Raw genomic sequence first — 20807 nt, 5'->3', positions numbered from 1 at the left:
ATAGTCCGACTGGTCACACAGCCAGCGTTCTAAGTCCTCGCTGCTTGTTAAATAATTCCAAATAGGAGTTATTCTGATAAACTGGTTACATATTTGGAATGTTACGCTCTCACCCGAACAAATATTAAAACTTTAAAACTGTTTTCTTTGCTTGAAAACAGCTTTTTGGCGAGTCTAAAAATGATTACGGTAGGCGTAGCCTAATCTACTTCCGTGTCAACGGAAAGACGATTACAAAATGACGTCATGCAGAAGCGTCCTTATATGGGCAAATAATAAGGTGAATACTATGCTTCTGATTGGCTTACCCTGATATTAATTTATTACCGTAACCCAACCAATCGTCACTCCTCATGCCTAAACAAGCACCACTACTAGCCAATCAGAGGCATGCCTTCTCCATCCACCTTGACTGAGGAAAAGGAATTAGCATGTGTAAATTAAATTACACAAAAAGTAGACTAATTCACACAAGTTTTCCATCATTAACTTTCGGTAAAGGTAGCCTAGGCCATGTGCGCATGTAGCCTATCTAGTGTAATCAGTAAATTAGCGCAATATTCTAACGTTGTTTGGGAATCCAGATCGGTTTCCCTGTGCACACTTATGGTTGCCCAGTCATCTGAGAGACCAAAATTCCAACACAATAATCTGAAGTTTCTCAAAGTTGAACCTCCAAAAAACAAAACAAAACAAAACAAGGCCAGGTCGAAACCTGGCATAGGGCACGTTTCCACTTCTGAAAGGTAAACAAACTTTATTTGCCCTCTAGTCGTTGTTTAAGTTGTAAATCTGCTGATGCTATAGGCTATTTTACACTGTGTCTTACAGTAATGTGCTTGCGCCGCAGTGCGCACATTCCATGTGTGTGTTTTACGCACATGGGAAAGTGGTAGATAAGAGAGATTTGCATAGTTTGAGGATCTGAAAAAGATTGTTTGGAAGATAGCTGTGCCGTATCATGACTGCTGTGGTTATTGGAGTTATTATGCAGACCTGTGTGCAACTGTGGTAGCCTACGCTATTTTTGGTATACGGATGCGCAAAATGCCTGCATATTGCGTCATGCATACTTTGATGCTGGTATGCAAATGTTCTCGCCTAGAGCAGCAGAAATGCACAGTCTGCTGATGATCAGTTAGTTTTGGAGACTTTGAGAGATTTGCTATTTAGTGGCTGGTGAATTTGAAACATTTGAACATTTATCTGTCAGTGCACTGGTAGATGTTCACACTTGAGAATATTGTTATTTGCTTGCTTTTATCAGAATAAACAGATTGCCTCCAAAGCACTTCAGCAAATCATGTAACGTTACATCAGAATCATGTATCGCAGATGACGAGCTCATTAGTCGTCTGGTCAGAGACAGGTTGGATAAAATAAGATGTTGATATATAATAATACTCAGTGGTTAGCGCTGTTGCCTCACAGCAAGAAGGTCACGGGTTCGAACCCCGGTCCGTCCCAGGTCCTTTCTGTGTGGAGTTTGCATGTTCTCCCCGTTTGTGTGGGTTTTCGGGTTGGCCCGCGGGCGCTACACTGCAGCTGCCCACTGCTCCTCGTTCTAGGAAGGTTCCTATAGGATGGGTCAAATGCAGAGGATTAATTTCCCCATGGGGATAAATAAAGGATAACTTAACTTAACTTAACTTAATCAAGATTGTTGATGCCGAGTGAACAGGAACCAAAGCTCGGGCCAGCCCCGGACCACAGGACTAGAGGACGTATAGCGATGAAGATGGAAAAAGAACCGGCCAGCAACCTTCAAATCTCTGAAAGCTTTATATGTATTGAAATGAAATGTGTAACATTGTAAATGTGTAACAATTCGACATGCATTACATGCATGCAACATATATTTCAATATAATTAATACTTTAAGAATGGCTCCTTCCTGGTTTCCCATGTTTTAACTTTACACCGTGCTGGGTTGTAGTTACTGTACTGTAGTAAGCAGTGTGCAAAAGTTAAATTTTATTGTGTCAAGTGCTGCTTGGTGGATATATGCTGAATTTACCAGAAGACCCAAACGATTCATGCAATATCTTAAGCTACTATGTTTTATCGATAAAGTATGTTTTCCAATAATCAAAGGACACATATTTTTAACAGAGCTTGGCGGAATGACCTCCCCATGCATGACAGGGTGTGTATCAGCGATAAATGTCCTATAAGATATACAGAAGGACAAAATAAACGACCAACAGCATTCAAATCTGCAAAACCTTTATATTTATTGAAATGTGTTGATCTGTACATCACATTACATAACGTTATAGAGCCCAAAGAGGCTCAAGCATCACTTTACATGTGAACTATATGGCAAGGAATTGTTATTTTCATCTGTTAAAGCAACATTTATCTTCCATAATGAATTAAAATCCTAATGCTACAAAGACATTAGCTAATCACCACACACACACACACAGAGCAGTTTATCAGGTCATTTTGCCTGGTCCAGTATCACAGACGTAAATGTGGCCAGCTCTGAAGCCGGCTTGTATCGGCAGAGAATGGTTGGCTGGGCTGGCTGGCCCCAGTCCTCGAAAATCAAATTTCAAAATAGTCATTACTTTTGGATAAACTGACCTCATAACAGGGATCTATATTGTTATGGTTGTCTACTAAAATTCTTAAAAGATCATAAAGATAACGGTGATTCTAATAGTTTGCTACGGCCCCCGCCGATTGCTATGCTAGTCTAAAGCCCCAAATGCACTGGGAGCGTCTGACGCTCGCGTTGAAGTCCACCTGTTGTTTTAAACGGCCGAACGCGCACCAAGAGCGTCAAACTGCCTTGACACCCGTACTCCGAACCTGTTTCGATTTTGTAGCGTCAAATATGAGGGCCCAGCAGTGACCAAAGCGCTCTCTCTCTCTTTCTCTCGCTCTCTCTCTGCATGTGTGTCTCTCTCTGTCCAGCCACTTTCATCCCCACCTGCTGTCTCATGCTCTCATGCTCCGCAAGCAAATCTAACGGCAGTTTAAAATATAGCAATCATGTCAAATATAACGTTCACTATAGCAAGACTGTCTGAAGAAAGTGAGAATGTTCTTCTAAACCAGTGGTGCCCAATTTGGGGCCCGCGGGCCAAGTTTGGCGCTCTTTTTTTTTTGGCCCGTCACGGATTTGGGGGTAAAAAAAAAAAAAAAAATTGCAGGCCAGGCCACCGGGCAGTTGCCCGACGTGCCCGATTATGCAGTCCGCGCCTCAATGGAGATGTCGGGACTCTTCTATCTACGATTAACATTAATTTTGTGCAGCTGGTATTCTCTCTCCCCGACTCTATCACACGGGTGTGAGGCATTGCTATCTGAGGATTGATTGCTCCTGATTGGTTGGCTGAATCACCTGGTTGGGGGGTGAGCTCTGATATTTGATCCCTCCCCAGTCACTGGCTTTACACCAGCTCAGCAAGATGGACAGATCATCATCACGGCAGTGGCACACTGACAAAAGAAAGTTTAGGACGGAGTGGCAAGACGAGTATTTTTTTACCGACGTAAATTCAACAGTGGTTTGTTTCATTTGCAGACAGACAGTGGCTGTTTTGAAAGAGTACAATATACGTTGCCACTACGAAACTGATTTTCAAAGTACCTTGAGGATTTTTCAAGTTGTGAATTAAGTCAAATTTCTCTCTTGATTACAAAGGTGGAAAATACAACTGTTTTTAACTGGGTGTTTACTGATTAAATGTTTAAGCTCCCCACAAATGCAGATGTTTTTTTTTATATATATAACCAATTGCAAATTATTACAATTACCAAACAGATAAAAAGTAGATTATTATATTGAAATGTCATTTTAGATTTAGAATGTTAATTTTCTATAAAACACAATACATTTTAATGTAATTCCACAACGTTTATTTTTGGCCCTCGGCCCTCCACCCAGATTGAGTTTTGGCCCTTCATGGGAAATAATTTGGGCACCCCTGTTCTAAACGCATCGGCTAGCAAACTATAGGCTATCCCTGGATGTCATGATGAGATTAGATTGGCGAAAGTTTGGACAGACTGGATTGCTTCATTTTCTCCCGCAGCGCTGCCTTTATTTTCTCCCCCTCTGCACAACAGACAGGTAGGATGATCCAACAGCCTCTGAATGACAGGGGCTCAAAACTACGGTATAACAACTTTTTATCATTGAAATTTGCCTCCATATGCGCTGAGGTACCTGTAAAGCATACAAACTTGTGCCTGCCTAGCGACCTTTTCCCAAAATACTGCTGGTTCTGTACTGTTGGTATTTGGTATGTGATGCTTGCATTGCGCTATTCACCTTATGTAGCCCCGCCCACTTGACCCAGTTGTGTTATGACTTCCTGTTCAAAACACCGTCTGTTTTATCTAGTCTCTAGTACTGTACTGTCACAGGAAGTGTAAACACAATAGGAAGTAACTGGCTGACCCCTGTGTTGGAACATAAGGTGAATAGGGGAATCAATTGACACGCGTCAATTAACGCTTTCTGTGCGTTTGGGGCTTAAGGCTGGCTGTTGGGGTGTACTGTTGTTGTCATGAGAGTCATGCTTGTCAATCACCAGGTAGGGCATTCACGACTAGTGAATTTTACTAGTCGACTAGTTGTCCCTAAAGGTAGTCGACTAGTCGTTTTTTTTTTTTTTTAATCTTTAACTCATTGAGTGCCAGCCACTTTTGGAAAACGGATGCTCCCAGTGCCAGCCCTTTCAGAGCGTTTTCAGTGATTTCTCGAGGCCCACAGAATATTGTGTGATATTACTATGTAAACACCGAACATGCACAGAGAACGAGGAGACTCTATTGTATCATCAGCAAAAAACAGTTTATTGATATCATTTTCCGTTCTTTAGTTATCAGCAGTAGAAGATAGGTTGTTTTCACCAAAAACAGACGTTTCAAATTAGAAGCTGAGATAATGAGCCTTTTGTGAAATGAAGCATTTCAAGCACATTCACTGACTCTGAAGCTAATATTTTCTGATGTAGTGACGTGGTGTAGTTGTGTCGTGCCCTGCGTGCCCCACCCCCCTCTCCCCCCCTCAGCTGCAAACTTCTCCCCACACTAACACACAGCCTAACACGCACCCAGCGTCTATTTTCGGAGCGCTCCGTTTTTGTGCGCCGGCTCCCAGCGCGACACCGAAAAGCCAAACCGGACTGCTGAGAATGGTTTGGCCCTTCGGCGTCGGGTGCTGCTTTTCTGGCGGCTAATCGTGTGGAGAAACTATGCAGCAGAGACAGAGGGGCTCAGTTGTGGGAGCGGATTGACTGCTGTTCGCAGCTAACGTTAGCTCCAGCCAGAGCAATCTATACGGCTCTGGCTCCAGCATCGGTTTCCGTTTCATCACGGGGCTTCTTCTGCTGTTTTTCCTCACCTTTCTCGAATCTGGAGAGCACTGTCGCCACCTAATGGGTCCGTAAAATAGCTTGTACACCTTCAACATCCACCATATTTTTAGAGGAGATGCATGAGGCTTTGATCCACGTCCCACCGTCAAAAAACGCATTTGCCGTCTTTAGACGTCATTGGCACTCTACGTTACTATTTGCATTGACGTCGTTCAACGTCATTGGCATTAAGAAAGAACATGAGGTATTTACACGACATACATGGACTATCATATCCCATATCCCCCACAAACAACATCAAAACACAACAAAACAAAACAAGAAAACTGCATAAGATACACAATAATCCAAGAACAAACAAGACTATTGGACAAACAACCAAACAAAAACAATGCATTCAGCTCCTATCCTGATAAGCCTAATGATACTGGGGTAAAAAGTTCTTAAAGTCAAACTCTGTATGTGGTTGCCATATTTTGGGGATGTCTAAGAATCTGCCTTTGCTCTTGTAGTAAATGTTATCCGTATGGTAGCTTGAGAGTTCATTCCACCAGTGAACTACAGCTGGGGGATTGGATGCTTTCCAATTTAAAGCTATGCATTTCCTAGCTGCCAACAGGGCAAGATCTATGTACCGGTATTTACTTTGAATGCATTGTTTTTTTTTGGTTGTTTGTCCAATAGTCTTGTTTGTTCTTGGATTATTGTGCATCTTATGCAGTTTTCTTGTTTTGTTTTGTTGTGTTTTGATGTTCTTTGTGGGGGATATGGGATATGATAGTCCATGTATGTCGTGTAAATACCTTATGTTCTTTCTTAAAGATAAAAAAAAGACTAGTCGACTACTAAGCACAGTGTCGACTAGTGGTTTTACTAGTCGACTAGTCGACTAGTCTGTGAATGCTCTATCACCAGGTAGCCATGCCCCAAAATGCAGTCTTCTTTATCGTCTATTTTCCTCGAGATGGGGCCATAATTTACAAAATGAGGACCATGACAGCATGAAAACCACCTGAAATTGGTGATTGAGTCCATACACTCATTTGGAAAGTGTTTATTTATGACCTTAAATCAAGACAGAAGTCAGGTCATTTTCCCATTCACTTGATTGGTAACAGATGCCTGGCCATTCGAAAGAATGCAATTTCCGGGTTTGCCTCTTAGAAAGAGGCCAGTATATGAACCAAGGGAATCTACATTTTGTAAAATGCATATAAAAATTGTTTTACTTGGTCAAACCAAGTGATTCAGCTATATTTAGAATCAGGAGAGACCATAACATTTCACTTGGGCCAAAAAAAAAAAAAGTAAAAAAAAAAGATGTTGGTAAGAGTTTGCAACACATGTCAAAATTGCCAACAAAATAATACAAGGTAGTTGTACCACTCAAAGATTATGATAGCAACAATCACGCTGTCATAATCACATCATCATGGACATTATGGACCAGTTGCACTGTTTGTTGTAATATTGTAATGTTTGTTTGTTCAGTTTACTCTGTCCTTCCAGCTGCAGGGAGGATTTCCATAGCAATCGACACCCGTCCTGTTGAAATCAGGGTAAGACGGCTATTAGTGCATTGGTAAATGTATAACACTATTACATCTTTAAGAGATTATATACTAGGCATCTCGTGCATTGCGTGAGATCACTGATGACATCACTCACTGATGACATCACAATTGCTCGAGTGACCATCACTGATCACATCATGGACTGCTCGAGTGACATCACTCAGCGCACTCAACTTTGCATGTCATAGACATTGTGACATCACATCACACTGACCAAAGTCTTCACAAATCTCACAATGTGGGACAAAATGGGTCAAAAATTGCAGAGAAACAAGCAAACAAACAAACAAACAAACAGTTAATTCAATATTACTATATTTTCTGTAATGTCTTTACCTCGACCGAGAGTGACGTGTGCAGCAGACTTCTTCTTGTAGTAGATCAATCCAGCGCTCACAAAGACAGAACCAAGTAGCAGACCAAACCCTCCCAGAACTCCTCCCACAACTGTATTCCTGTCTGACGGTTCTAAAATAGTGAGAAAAAGGTGCCTTCAGAAACATCATATCGACCATTTGCTGACCCTCCATATAAATTACATCACATACATCTAGGGCTGCCCCCTCCTGATCAATTGGTCGATTGGTCGGTCGACGTGCTCTTGGTCGACGAGATTTACGTTGGTCGAACAATCGCTGGGTGTTAATAATTTCATAGGAGAGATTCAAATTCATAACAAGAAAAGCGATCCGGAACTAAGTAACGTGCCGCGGAAGCAAGTTGCAACACGGACCTTTTCTAGAAGCACACAGGAAGTGATCCAGGCTAGAGAGAGACAGGCTAACCATAGAAGGAGAGCAACCAGCAGAGTGATGGAATTAACAATTAAATGGCTCAGCTATCAGCGCAAACAATGGACACGTTTCAGCACGCAGCCACCATCAGCTGTTAACGAGCGGCTAACTACGCAGTACGCACCTTATGAGTTGAGACTACAGTCGTCAGTGAGACTGTACGTCCACAGAGATACACTCCAACACCGGTAATGTTAGACAGCCTGTTATAAGATGTTACAACGCTGCAAATAGCTTTTATTTATAATTATCACCTATCAGGTATAGTGCACTCAGTAGTCAGTACACTGCACAAAATAAGAAAAAAGTACACTGCAAAAAATAAAAACAAAAAAGTACACTCCAAAAACAAATGTTTTTGTTTATGTTTTTTTAGACCCCGTTTCGACCAATCGATTGGTAGGAGCTGTGGTCGATTTCTGGTCGACCAGGATAATCTTTGGTCGAGGGCAGCCCGACATACATCAAACTGGTACACCCACCCCAGACTTGAAGCAGTGGCTCAGACAGGGTGTGGTGTTCCACCACGCAGGCAATCTTCTCTCCTGGAATGGGGGTGTACTCAAGGTAGGAGTGACTCTGGTAGTACAAATCCCCATCAGCCATCACTTCAGAGGAAGTGACACCTGTGGTCACTTCCTGTCCGTCCCTCCACCATGTCACTCTGATTTGTTTTGGGTAAAAGTCGTATGCACTGCACACGAGCATGGATGGGTGCCTACCACTAGACAACTTCACTGAATTCATCTTGACATTGGGCATAGCTGTAAAAGCTGAAAGAAACAAGTTAAGGTTCACATTATTAAGATTGTACGGTGAAAAGGCTCAGTAGAGTGACATACCTGTCTCTTTAAGAAGGAGACTTCCCCTCCTAACGACTAGGCCCAAGCTATCTTAAAGGGACACTCCACTGAAAAACAATGCTGATTTATTTTGCACATAATCTCACACACACACAGGAAATCTGTAAACAGTTTTGCAGACATTCATTTAGTTTGACAGTTATCGAGAGATGATTTGAGTTAAGTTGTGGACCAGTGATGTGAGATTTATGCACAAATGACATCTGTTAGTGCCAAATGTGTTCTGGTCATATTTTTTGGTTGATTTTTGTGCTGTCATATTTTTATTTGTCCATGGGGTGTCGCTGTGCCATGTTACCTGGGCTCAGGTATTCTATATAGGTGCTGCCTTCACCTCCGCTCACTAGGTGTTTGACCCGGAAGGGCAAATGGTTTTTGACCGTGTCGCGCAGCAGCGGGAACATTTGTTTGGTGCGCTGTCTCTGCCTTTTACTTTCTGTTGAAAGGAACTTTGCTGTATTCACATCGGTGAAATGGAATAAATGGGTGGGTTCCAAACATCAAGGACAAGCCTTCTTCGTCGTTCTTATGCAGCACTCAATGCAAATGGTATGATCGTATGTAACATCAGCTGTAGCGAGCGCGTCACCCAGGTTGTTCTGCCCCAGGCAATTTCTCTAAATATGTTTCTGTATTTTTCTAAGTATTTTCTATGTTTTTCATCAGTTTAGCACCCCCTGCTGTATTTTCAGGGTAAATACTTACCACTCTGCATCACTTCCTGTGCAGGAAGGAAATAGGAAGTCAGAGAGCACATGGTCTAGTAGAAGGCTAGAATTTAATGTCAGGAGCTCAAGTGCTATCTGGTGCCATCCGGTTGTTTCCCAGTGGAGGCATTGCTTGTAAGTTGATTAATATGTATGTTTTGCAGTTCAGCTAAAGATATTAACAAGTATTTTGGTGATATTTGAAACGCAATGTTTATATTTTGTAACCAACTTTCTGTTAGTGCTAACATTCTGCCTACAGCTAGCATGCTAGGAAAATAGTGTTTTGTTGTCTATTGATGCATGTTCTGGAAATTATTGTGCAACCAGCTAACAATACTTTGTCATATTTGTTATATATTTTGTGATATATTACTGCATCGAGGACATCATGGTAATTGCGTTGTTTGTTACTTTTTCAGTTTCACTCCTGAATCTTTACATGGCTATTGAGTTTGGAATAAACATTGGAGCTAGAACGCTACATCCTGACTCCCGTGTTATTAATAAGGAGTTTGGCTGGCTGTCTAGTTGAAGTTAAGACACATCAGCGAGGACAGTACAGTGAAAAAGCAGAGACTATCTGGAGTTTCAACAGCTACGGCAACGGATAAATCTCCTCACATCAAACATGGAAGAAAAACAAGGTGACAAGTCTTCAGTATCCAGCTCTAAGAGAAGCCGAACAACAGCCTCATCCACCAGTGCAGCAGCAAGAGCCCGCGGCAAGGCTGAAGCGGCAAAAGCACGTGCTTCATTTGCTGAAAAGGAGGCACAGCTAAAAATGGAAAAAGCTAAAAAGGAAGCAGAACTGCAACTTGGAAAAGCAAAGTTAGAGGCTGAACTAGGAGCGCTAACTCTACAACGAGAGGCAGCTGCAGCTATAGCGCAAGCAGAGGCCTTGGAGGCAGCTGAAGAAATGGATAAAGGGATTGCATTGGACAATATCAGAAAGCCAGTGTCACAAAGGGATGTTGCAGAGCGTACAAGTGAATACGTGGAAGCACAGATTAAACTCCGCTCGTCACACACACGCTCAGCACCTCCCCCTGCTTCTGATGAAAGCCTCATCACATACGGAACTCCTTGGGAAGATGCCTCACACCCACAAGATGGCAGAACTAGTCATCCACGTGTCGCTGACGATACATTTATCAATACGTTTGTATCAACCCCCAAGGAAATTGAGTCCAAGGCCCTTCCGAGGGATAATGGGCACTGGATGGATTCCAAGGCAGCTCACCACTCTATGAACCCCGCAGCCCAGTCATATGTTCCTAAGCACACTCCAGCTTCTGTCAGACCTGCACCAGTAACAGAAGATTTGGCACGTTACCTAGCTCGTCGTGACTTGGTGAGCACAAGCCTCTTCCACTTCGATGACATGCCTGAAAACTACAGAGCGTGGAAGTCATCATTTATCAATGCAGTCAGTGGCCTTGGCCTCACCGCTAGTGAGGAATTGGATCTGCTAACAAAATGGCTTGGCAGAGAATCGGCTGAGCACGTCAAAAGGATACGCTCAGTGCATGTAAGTGACCCTGAGGCAGCGCTAAGGAAGGCTTGGAGACGGCTCCAAGACTGCTATGCCTCACCGGAAGTTATAGAAAGTGCCCTATTTAAAAAGTTGGACAATTTCCCTAGAATTTCCCCCAAAGACTACACCAAGTTAAGGGAGCTGGGAGACCTCCTTATGGAGATTCAATGTGCCAAGGAGGACAGCTATTTACCGGGTTTGATGTACCTTGACACAGCCCGTGGCATCAGCCCCATCATTGAGAAACTCTCTTACGGTCTCCAGGAGAAGTGGATATCCCAGGGCTCACGGTATAAAGAGGAAAATAATGGCCACTTTCCTCCATTCGACTTCTTCGCCGGGTTCATCTGCTATGAGGCACGAATCAGGAATGACCCCAGTTTTACACTACCAAGTAACAGCAGCACCGCACTTGGGAAACCAGACAGATCCAACTTCAACACAAGGGAACCCATATCTGTCCGCAAGACGGATGTCTCTTCAGTTAAGGATCCAATCAAGGACACTCCAATGAGGAAGAATGAGGAGCCGGGAAAAAGCTGCCCCATTCACAACAACAAGCCACACCCACTCAGGAAATGCAGGGGCTTTAGAGCAAAGAGTCTTGATGAAAGAAGAGCCTTCTTAAAGGAGAATGGGATATGTTTTAAGTGCTGCGCCTCATCAACTCACTTGGCCAGGGACTGCAAAGCCATAGTGAAGTGTAGTGAGTGTGATAGCAGTTACCACAACACAGCCATGCACCCAGGCCCAGCACCACAAACTCCCAAGCCTTCTGCATTCTCATCAGACAATGGCGGAGAGGAGGAAGAAGATCCCCCTAAAACACCAACAGTCAACTCTCAGTGTACAGAGGTTTGTGGTGTCGGCCAAGCAGCTAGGTCCTGCTCAAAGATTTGTCTGGTCAAAGTATATCCCCAGGGGCAACGTGACAAAGCCATCAACACGTATGTCATACTCGATGACCAGAGTAACCGCTCTTTGGCCAGGTCAGATTTTTTTGAGCTGTTTGACGTTCAGGGCCATCCATCCTCATACTCCTTAAGAACCTGTGCTGGCACCGTTGACATGTCTGGGAGGAAAGCAGAAGGCTACCAAATTGAGTCGCTCGATGGAAAGACCAGTCTTGCCCTCCCTACACTTATTGAGTGTAACGAAATACTCAATAATCGCTCAGAGATACCAACACCAGATGCAGCTCTCCACCATCCACATCTGAGAAGTGTGGCAGCCCACATTCCAGAGCTTGACTCCGATGCCGAGATTCTCCTGTTGCTTGGCAGGGACATCATCAGGGTGCATAAAGTCAGGCAGCAGCTTAACGGGCCACACAACGCACCTTTCGCCCAAAGATTGGATCTGGGCTGGGTGCTGGTACACAGTAAAATTTGCAGTGTTAAATCAACACTTAAAGAGTTATTTTTAACACTGGCTCGGATAACATATGGTCCCACACCACAGGGTGTTGAAGTAACTCTTGACATAGTGTTGATTTTTCAGAGTTAATTCAACTCTGGAAAGAGTTCAAATTTAACACTGCATCACCCTGCTCAACACTGAATAGTGTTAATGAAATGTTACACTATGCGGAAATTAACACTCATAGTGTTAATTGCAGTGTTAATTGAAATGTTACACTATGCGGAAATTAACACTCATAGTGTTAATTGCAGTGTTAATTGCATTTGACTCCGAGAGTTAATCTTAATTTAACTCTCCATCAACGTTAAAAGTAGTTAACACTGAGTGTTAATTTAACACTTACTCTCACCAGTGTGAACGAAAATTAACTCTTTCAAAAATGTATTTACTCCTTGTGGGAGTTATTCCCACTTTACACTAAGTGTTGATTTTTAATTAACTCCTGTCAGTGTATATATAAATCTACTACTATACTGTAAAATTTGCATGTAATGTAAAAAAAACAATAAAAACTATTAATTATGTCCATGTCTTTATTTATTGAGCATTCAAACTACTCAAACTTTAAAGTGCAATGTTGGTTGAATGAACATGTAAAAGCTTTTGGTTGCACGAACACAAAAAATACATTCTTCTTGCCTGCAGAGAACATTGACTTTACATACACACAAAATAAAAAGATCTGATACATTACAGTATAACAATAAAGTGCCTTAGACTTTCTCTTAACACTTGAGGATAATCCTGATGTTGCTATTCAACACGTTCTCACTCCGAGCACGTAGCATATTGACGCTTTGTCCCGTCCCTTGTGCGTCACTTGTTACTAACATGGTACCCTTGAGCGACCCATGAAATGACTTAAACTCAATGCAAACCCATGGAAGTAATCTTTGACACTTATGGCAACTGTCCTCCATTAGCCTAACTGCTCCCCCATTAGTCAACTGCTCCCCCATTAGGGTCTGGGGGGAGGTTAGGTTTAGGCGTGGGGGGTGGGAGAGGTTAGGTTTAGGGTTAGGGGCTGGGGGAGGTTAGGTTTAGGCATGGGGGGTGGGAGAGGTTAGGGTCTGGGGAAGGTTGGGTTTAGGCATGGGGGTGGGAGAGGTTAGGTTTAGGGTTAGGGTCTGGGAGAGGTTAGCTCCTCCAGACCCTAATGGGGCAGCAGTTGACTAATGGGGGAGCAGTTAGGCTAATCAGTTGCCATAAGCGTCAAAGATTACTTCCATGGGTTTACATTGAATTTGGTCGGAAAGCCCAAGTCGTTTCATGGGTCGCTCAAGGGTACCATGTTAGTAACAAGTGACACACAAGGGACGGGACAAAGCGTCAATATGCTACGCACTCGGAGTGAGAACGGGTTGTGCCGTTTGATAATATAGATAATTATCCTCTGAAATGTTAGAGACTATCTTTACATAGAAAGGTTTTCGTATCCAAAAAGAGAAAAAAAGGCAAGAACAATCATTATAAAGTTGAATTGTCAAAGGGAACAAATGACCTTTAGTTAGGAGATCTGGAAAGCAGGATTACTAAGCACGATATCTTTAAATTTAGTCTAAAATTAGATAATATTTGACCTTTCATATTGAATATTTAAAGTTTAGTTTTAGCGGTCCAAAATTAGATATTACTATTTTAAGTTTCATAATTTAATATTTATGTATAGTTTTAGATATCCAATCTAAAATACAGCAGCAAAATGACGGTCTAATCCTGTTTCCCGGATTAAAATCTTTCCACTGCAATGAGAACTCAAGTAAAATGTGGACAATTAAGATTTTTTTTAACAGTATTACAATATGTTATATCCTTTGTGACAAAATCCAAGGTAGAAATTTTAAAAGCCAAATCCAGATTCAAATTAAATCAAACGAATGATATAACCACCATGAGATGCGACACCATAGAAAATGCATCAGGCTACTACACCGTCATAGATCTAGGAGTCATTCCTCAGATGGATTAATCACCTACCCCGGGCAACAGCAGTATGCAGAAAACCATCACTTCACACTTAAAACACTGCTCAATGCTGCATTAGATGGCAATATGGCACTATATAATGGAAGGAATCAGTTGCTCCATATGCCATGAGAACATCAAATGGTTTGAAGTACAACAACTCTTTGACATCAAACACTTTAAGCACCCCGCCTCGCTTGAATGCAACTTTGAATGCATGGTAATGCTCATCAAAACAAATTGTTTCTATGTCTGAAGCAATAAGAACAACTTGTTCATCTTTCACAACAATAGTCTTGATCTGACAAAACACTGGCATGTCAATGGCTACCTCAACACATACAATCAAGTCACGGCGATATTCAGTACCATGGTGCTTTACCCACTTCACTGAGAGAACATTGGTAGTTAATGGAGTTTTTAGTTTGGCTGCGATCTTAGGACCTTCTTTCAGTTCACTGAGTCCCACTGTCTTTCCTGGACCAATGGCTAATCGGTCTTGGCAAAAGGATCCCCAATGCAATGCCATGTGTCGTTGGTGCTTTTTGGCCAATGTCTTGGTGATATTTTTGAAACTCTTTAGTTGAGTCTTGAAAAAGTTATGTTTTGCCTCATAGCGCATACACCACATATGCAGAATTGGTCCAACATTCCTTATGCATCGAGGATAATGAACCATGAAGTGATGTTTAGGTAAGAGATTCCTAGCAGGAAACAAGTCCTTGAAAAGTCGATGATGCTCAACAATAATGTGTTTAAGATAGATGGTAATACCCTGTGTTAGAATAGGACTAAACACAATATTGACAATCTGTAGAAGCAACATTAAAAGATGCCAGTACTTGTCATCTCTCTGCACTAGATCACCAAATATCAATGGCATGTTGCGCAAAAAACACCAGGACTGTATGGCATTGAGGCCTAAATCATTACTTCCATCAATCAATTTAACTGCAGGAGGACGATTTCTCCTCTCAGTGTAACCATAGTTAAAGGCCTGTATTCTACCAGCCAGGTCTTTGCTGGTCAAAAAGTTCTCTTGCAGATACTGCAATGTGAGTTTGACCTCAAACTGTGCAACGCCTTCTAAAAGGTCATGCATTATATCGACAGCAAAGTTATCAGAGGTGTTGAAATACTGCAGAGAGTTCAATAAACATGAACGCTTCACACCGTAGACATGAGGTAGTGTTGGGTTTGTTTGTATAGCATGGCAATGTTCTGCATGCATTTCTTTTGTGCGCAATACCACACGTTGGTCATCTTCACAGAATAAGATTTGAATATCCGCTTTCTCAATTAGACAAAAACGACAGCAATGCCGAGCACTGAATGATTCCACAAACCCAAACAATCCATGTATTCCCAGATTATCTCCTGTGACTTGCACAATGCTGCCACGAACAGGACGTTCAAACATGGGAACTTCAATCCCATTAGTTTCAAGCACTTTTAGGTCATTGATAATTGGCTCAAGTATTGCGTTAAACCCATAGGTTTTAATGTCCTGGGCATGAAAAAGTGCACACAAATGTATGTTGACTAAAGATGAATTAAACTTGGGTGGGAAATTTCTCAATGTAAAATATATAGCCCCTAGCTTGTGGATACCTTTCTTACTTCCCAACGGATTCGAAGTTTCATATTCATCGAAAAAAAGTTGGATTTGCAATGCATCATTTTCAGTAGAAAAAAGAGGATGCCTATTCATATATGACCCATCTTTCAAATCAACATAAACACCATCCTTGGGGGTGTGACTGGCCCTGAACATATCACTGATGTTTGGATTTCCAAGAATAAACTTCAATGTTTCAAGAATAGGAACATAAGCAAATTTGTCAGTTACTACTTTCTGATCATAAGTTCCAGTAGATCTATTTCTTCTACTGTCAAACCTAACGCCAAGTACTTTTTCCACAGGTTCAACCATTCTCGATTTCTGCTGAAAATATGCATTGCGTTTTGATTCAGAATTCAATGAAGTGAAAGGGTTTTCAATTTTCTCAAAAGATTCTTCTATTTTGTCTTTAGTACTTGTATCCTGTGAAGACAAACATTTCAAAGCTGCATCTTTGGCTTGACTGTGTATCTCTAGTACTACTTCTTCCATAGACGATACAAAACTATTTACAGTAGACTGCCCGACACCTGCAACCTGAAGGTGCGCAATAGCAGATGCACACATATTAAGAGTATTCTTGTTCGATGCACATATATCAAGAGTATCGTCGGATACTGGAAAAACCTGAGAGCTAGTGGCTGTTTCTTCTAAATGTGACTGTGACTGTGCATTGTCATCAGCTACATCATCTGGTCTGACATTTACTTCATGCTCAATTTGCTCTACATGTTTTGTGTTCAAATGCTTCCTAAAACCTGAGAAGGTACCACAAGCATAACAACATCCTGCCTGAGCACATTTTAGGCGAAGTGTTTTACCAGGACATAAACCATGAATTAATTTAACATGCCTCACAAGCAAGTTGGTATTCAAAAAATGGGCCTTGCAAACAAAACAAATCATCCCCATGGTATCAAGGGCTGAGTGACATGGGAAATGCTATCCCGATAATGAGAAGGATTTTTTTCTATGATTACACGCTGCTATATTTATGCCGATATTGCTGAGCCCAAGTGTCAAATTAGCCTAGTGTAGCACTCTAGCTCTGATCTCCGCAGCACGTGCGCCCTCCTTGACTTTGCCGATGTCTATTTCATACACAGTTGTCTGCATGAAGGTGTACATGTTGTACAGCACCTGATTGTAAGAGGTTCCAAACACAAAGTGTGCCTTGAAGAGTTCATCGAAAGCACCTAGCGCACTGGTAGACGCACATGGTATGGCCTGCTTGTCGAGAATGATGAAGTAGTCATGGATGGTGTTCTTCTTCGGCCCAACAGCAAGGAGATAGGGTTGAGTCGTGGCGCTGATGGAGTCAAGATGTTCTTGGATGCTTGTTCCACTCTGAGGACAAAAGGATGTTATATATTTAAAAATCTAGAAGTAAACTGGTATAAATGGGGCAAATCTTATCAGAGCTAATAGGCTAAATTCCTACCAAAATTGTCCCGGAACAAAACATCAATGCTCTTTGCATGTCGTAAAGGAGAACTTTACTGAAAAGCCATACCGATTTATTTTTCACATGATCTCACAAATATCCAAAACAGTTTTGCAACCATTAATTTCGTTTGAGAGTTATTGAGAGTTGATTTGAGTTACGTTGTGGACCAGTGATGCCCTTTGGGCATGAATGACATCACCGGTCCACAACTTAAATCCAATCACACTGAACTCGTTCTGTATAAAACAGAGATGCTAACTCATGGAGAGTGAAAAAGGTGACAGATCTACCAGGGCAGACACAAAACCACTAGAAATCATTCATATAAGCATCTTATTTTGGGTATTTTGGGATGAAAAAGGTGACTGTCACCGAAAGGTGACTAATTTGCATCCCTGATAAAGCGTATCATCCCAGAATTGTGTCGTAGCCCATGTATCTAGATGCATATCGGATCGTCTTAGTATGGAGAGAAGCACACCCCTATCTCCCATATATATATCAATAGACTGTCAACTGACTTAACCCCTACAGGGCCTGCCTTTATTGTGTGACAATGTCAGTTTAACCACTTTTGCAGAAAAGTATTTTCCCCCAAGAATCCTATGTTAAAAGATTGTAATTTTTGCCTTAAAACACATTTTTCTTTTTACATTTGCTGTACAGGCTAAAATACTAACCTTCTTGAACACCACAAGATGCTTTTCTGCTGCGGCTGCGGACATCTTGCCGGGTCTCTTACGGCCTTGGGCTGTAGGCGGAATCAGGTGGAGCACGAGGAGAATGGAACATAAATCACTGTCCCAGCAGCCTAGAAAAGAAAAATAGTAAAATTGTCAATATGTCTTGTTTCTTCCTTGTTACTGATAGAGAGTTCAATCATCCAATGCACCAAACAACACCAAAGAAAAATCAATACCAACAGGAGAATACATTGTTCAGTAGTGGCGGGGAGAAGATTTGACACATTTTACATGAGTGCAACGCGCATACTCAGCTGTGCTGCTCATTCCACAAATGCATGTTCCTTACAAATGGGGCATAATTTAAAAGGGAAATAAACAGGCTTTCCCGTTGGAAAACATGTTTATTTCCCTTTTAAATTATGTATGAAATGAATTATGTATGAAATTATGTATGAAATGTATTGCCAAGAAGCATTGTTACAACAGAGAAATAATCTACCAAACACAAATTTCTGAACTTTTTGTTCGATGTTTATTATGACAAACTGATGTCCGTAATGCAGCATGGCCCACTACTAGCTTTGTTCATATTTGAGATACTGGTTTGAAGAGGATTCTTTTTTTACCATGGTATTTTTTGCCTGATCATTTACAGAAATAATAGGGCTGTAAAAGTGGTAATTTGTAGTCATGTTAACTAGTATTTTGAGTTCTGATGTGCTAAGAAAGTCCATCAACAAAGTCAAGAACATGTTTGAATACAACCAACCAACCTTTAAATGTTCAAACAAATCACCCAGCGCACTCCCCGAGTTTGAAGTCAATCGGACGAATGTTTCTCAAGCTAACCTGCTTTTTGTGTTGACAGTAGGTGGCGCTGTCAAATTGCAAGAAATTCAGGACTGCACTACGTCAAGTCCCCAGCAGCATACTCCCCAAGTTTGAAGTCAATCGGATGAACGGTTGTCAAGATAAACCACTTTTTGTGTTGCCAGTAGGTGGCGCTATGCCGAATTGTACGGAATTGGCACTGCACTGTGTGGAGTTCCCATCAACGCACTCCCCAAATTTGAAGTCGATCGGACGAATGGTTGTTGAGATAAGTTAAGATCAAAAAAATAAATTGCCAGTAGGTGGCGCTATGCGGAATTGCCTGGAATTCAGCTCCTTGCAGTCCTTTGGTTCCCCATAAGCGCACTCCCCGAGTTTGAAGTTGATTGGACGAGCGGTTCTCAAGATAAACCACTTTTTGTGTTGCCAGTAGGTGGCGCTGTGCCGAATTGCACGAAATTGGGCACTGCACTGTGTGGAGTTCCCATCAGCGCACTCCCCAAATTTGAAGTCGATCGGACGAATGGTTGTTGAGAGAAGTTGTTGAGCTAAAAAAAAAGAAATTGCCAGTAGGTGGTGCTATGCCGAATTGCACGAAAACAGATCACTACACTCCGTTCATATACTCCTTAGCACACTCCCAAAGTGTGAAGTCGATCCAACCAACGGTTCTCGAAATATTGAGATAAGTTGTTGAGATAAAAACAGAAATTGCCAGTAGGTGGTGCTATGCCGAATTGCACGAGAACAGGTCACTGCACTCAGTCACGCACTCCTTAGCACACTCCCAAAGTTTGAAGTCGATCTGACTAACGGTTCTCGAGATACACGAAGGCCAAGCTAGAGGAGAGGAGGAACACACAGACAGGGAACACGCACACACAGACAGACAGACGCAGCCGCGGAGATAATAATAAAAGATCATGATCTCCTAAACTTTGTATTCAAATTTGTGGAATATTAAAGGGCAACACCCCCAAATTAGGAATTCAAATGTGTTGTTTCGATGTCCTAGGGAAGTTCAATCAATATTTGTTAACATGAGGTACTCCGTACCAAAACTATAAATTCTGGAGTTGCATCATTGAATGGGAGACTGATTTTGTGGATCCATAAATTTGTTTTAAAAGTTTTTATAGCCAATTGAGCTTTATCCTAACAGAAAGTTTTGGATTTGCGAAAGAGTTGGTATATTTTTGGACACTCATAGACCATAGGAATAACATGAATTATTAAATTGGGCATAGTTCACCTTTAAAAATCCTACAGACCAATCGGGGCAACTAATTAGCATTTTTCACTTCCCACCCAATTCACCCATTTTGTGTCTGAAAGGCAAGAGGTAACGCAGGTGCAAGCAAAACATTAACGAGGGCCCCGGCACTGGATCACCTAAATGGATTGGAAGTTGGAAACCCTAATTAATGTTGCTTGAACCTGTGTTACTTCCTGCCTTTTAAGACGCAAAATTGGGGGAATTGTGTGGGAAGTGAAAAAGGTGAATTGACTAAGAAGGGGCATGACTAGAAGAAATACATTAACCTACCAGAGTCATCCAAGTCCTCCTCATCTGATGCGAGTTCTGCCACGAAGAGCAGCTCTTGCAGGTCACTTGTTGTGGGAAGAGTCCTGCTTTCTCGGATGATTTTTTGCTTGAATGCAGTAGGCCATCTAGAGAAAATGAGAATTTATTAATCTTGCATGGACAATTTTCAAGCACTTATCAAATCTTGAAAATACCACGTCAAAATTCAAGCATTTTTAGATTTACAGCACCTATAGGAACCCTGCACAATATGATATTATAGAGGAATCCACTTGGAAGAGTGCAAACCTCCATCAAGGCCTAAAATCTGACTGGGCTGATGAAGTCATGAATATTCACAGCACACTTTCTAACTGTATGACAAATAGGCAAGGAGATCAGGCTATCTTGGCTCAATTGTTGAGTGTCTCTGGGGTCAAATAAAATAATCATAGGCATCCAGGAATTAAGCAAAAGCAAGCAAGTAAACTAAGGGGGG

The 20807-nt window shown here is 41.8% G+C and overlaps 1 protein-coding gene across 1 annotated transcript in view; it reads right to left on the bottom strand.

Annotated features, from left to right (window-relative positions):
- Positions 1 to 374: 374 nt before the first annotated feature.
- Positions 375 to 20807, bottom strand: part of LOC310792258 (rano class II histocompatibility antigen, A beta chain-like) — a gene marked incomplete at its 3' end in the record, with an annotated part of 38498 nt that continues 18065 nt past the window's right edge. The window contains exons 2-4 of the mRNA XM_083653981.1: positions 8187 to 8477; positions 7247 to 7378; positions 375 to 412 (exon numbers count right to left, since the gene is read on the bottom strand). Of these exons, the coding sequence (XP_083510107.1) occupies positions 375 to 412; positions 7247 to 7378; positions 8187 to 8466 (450 nt within the window). The 5' untranslated portion in view covers positions 8467 to 8477. The remainder of the gene's footprint in view (positions 413 to 7246; positions 7379 to 8186; positions 8478 to 20807) is intronic.

The sequence above is a fragment of the Poromitra crassiceps genome (genome assembly GCF_964638095.1).
Source record: "Poromitra crassiceps genome assembly, chromosome: 17".
NCBI lineage: Eukaryota > Metazoa > Chordata > Actinopteri > Beryciformes > Melamphaidae > Poromitra > Poromitra crassiceps.
The sequence above is the reverse complement of the archived record's forward strand: the minus strand, read 5'-3'. Positions and strand labels throughout refer to the sequence as shown.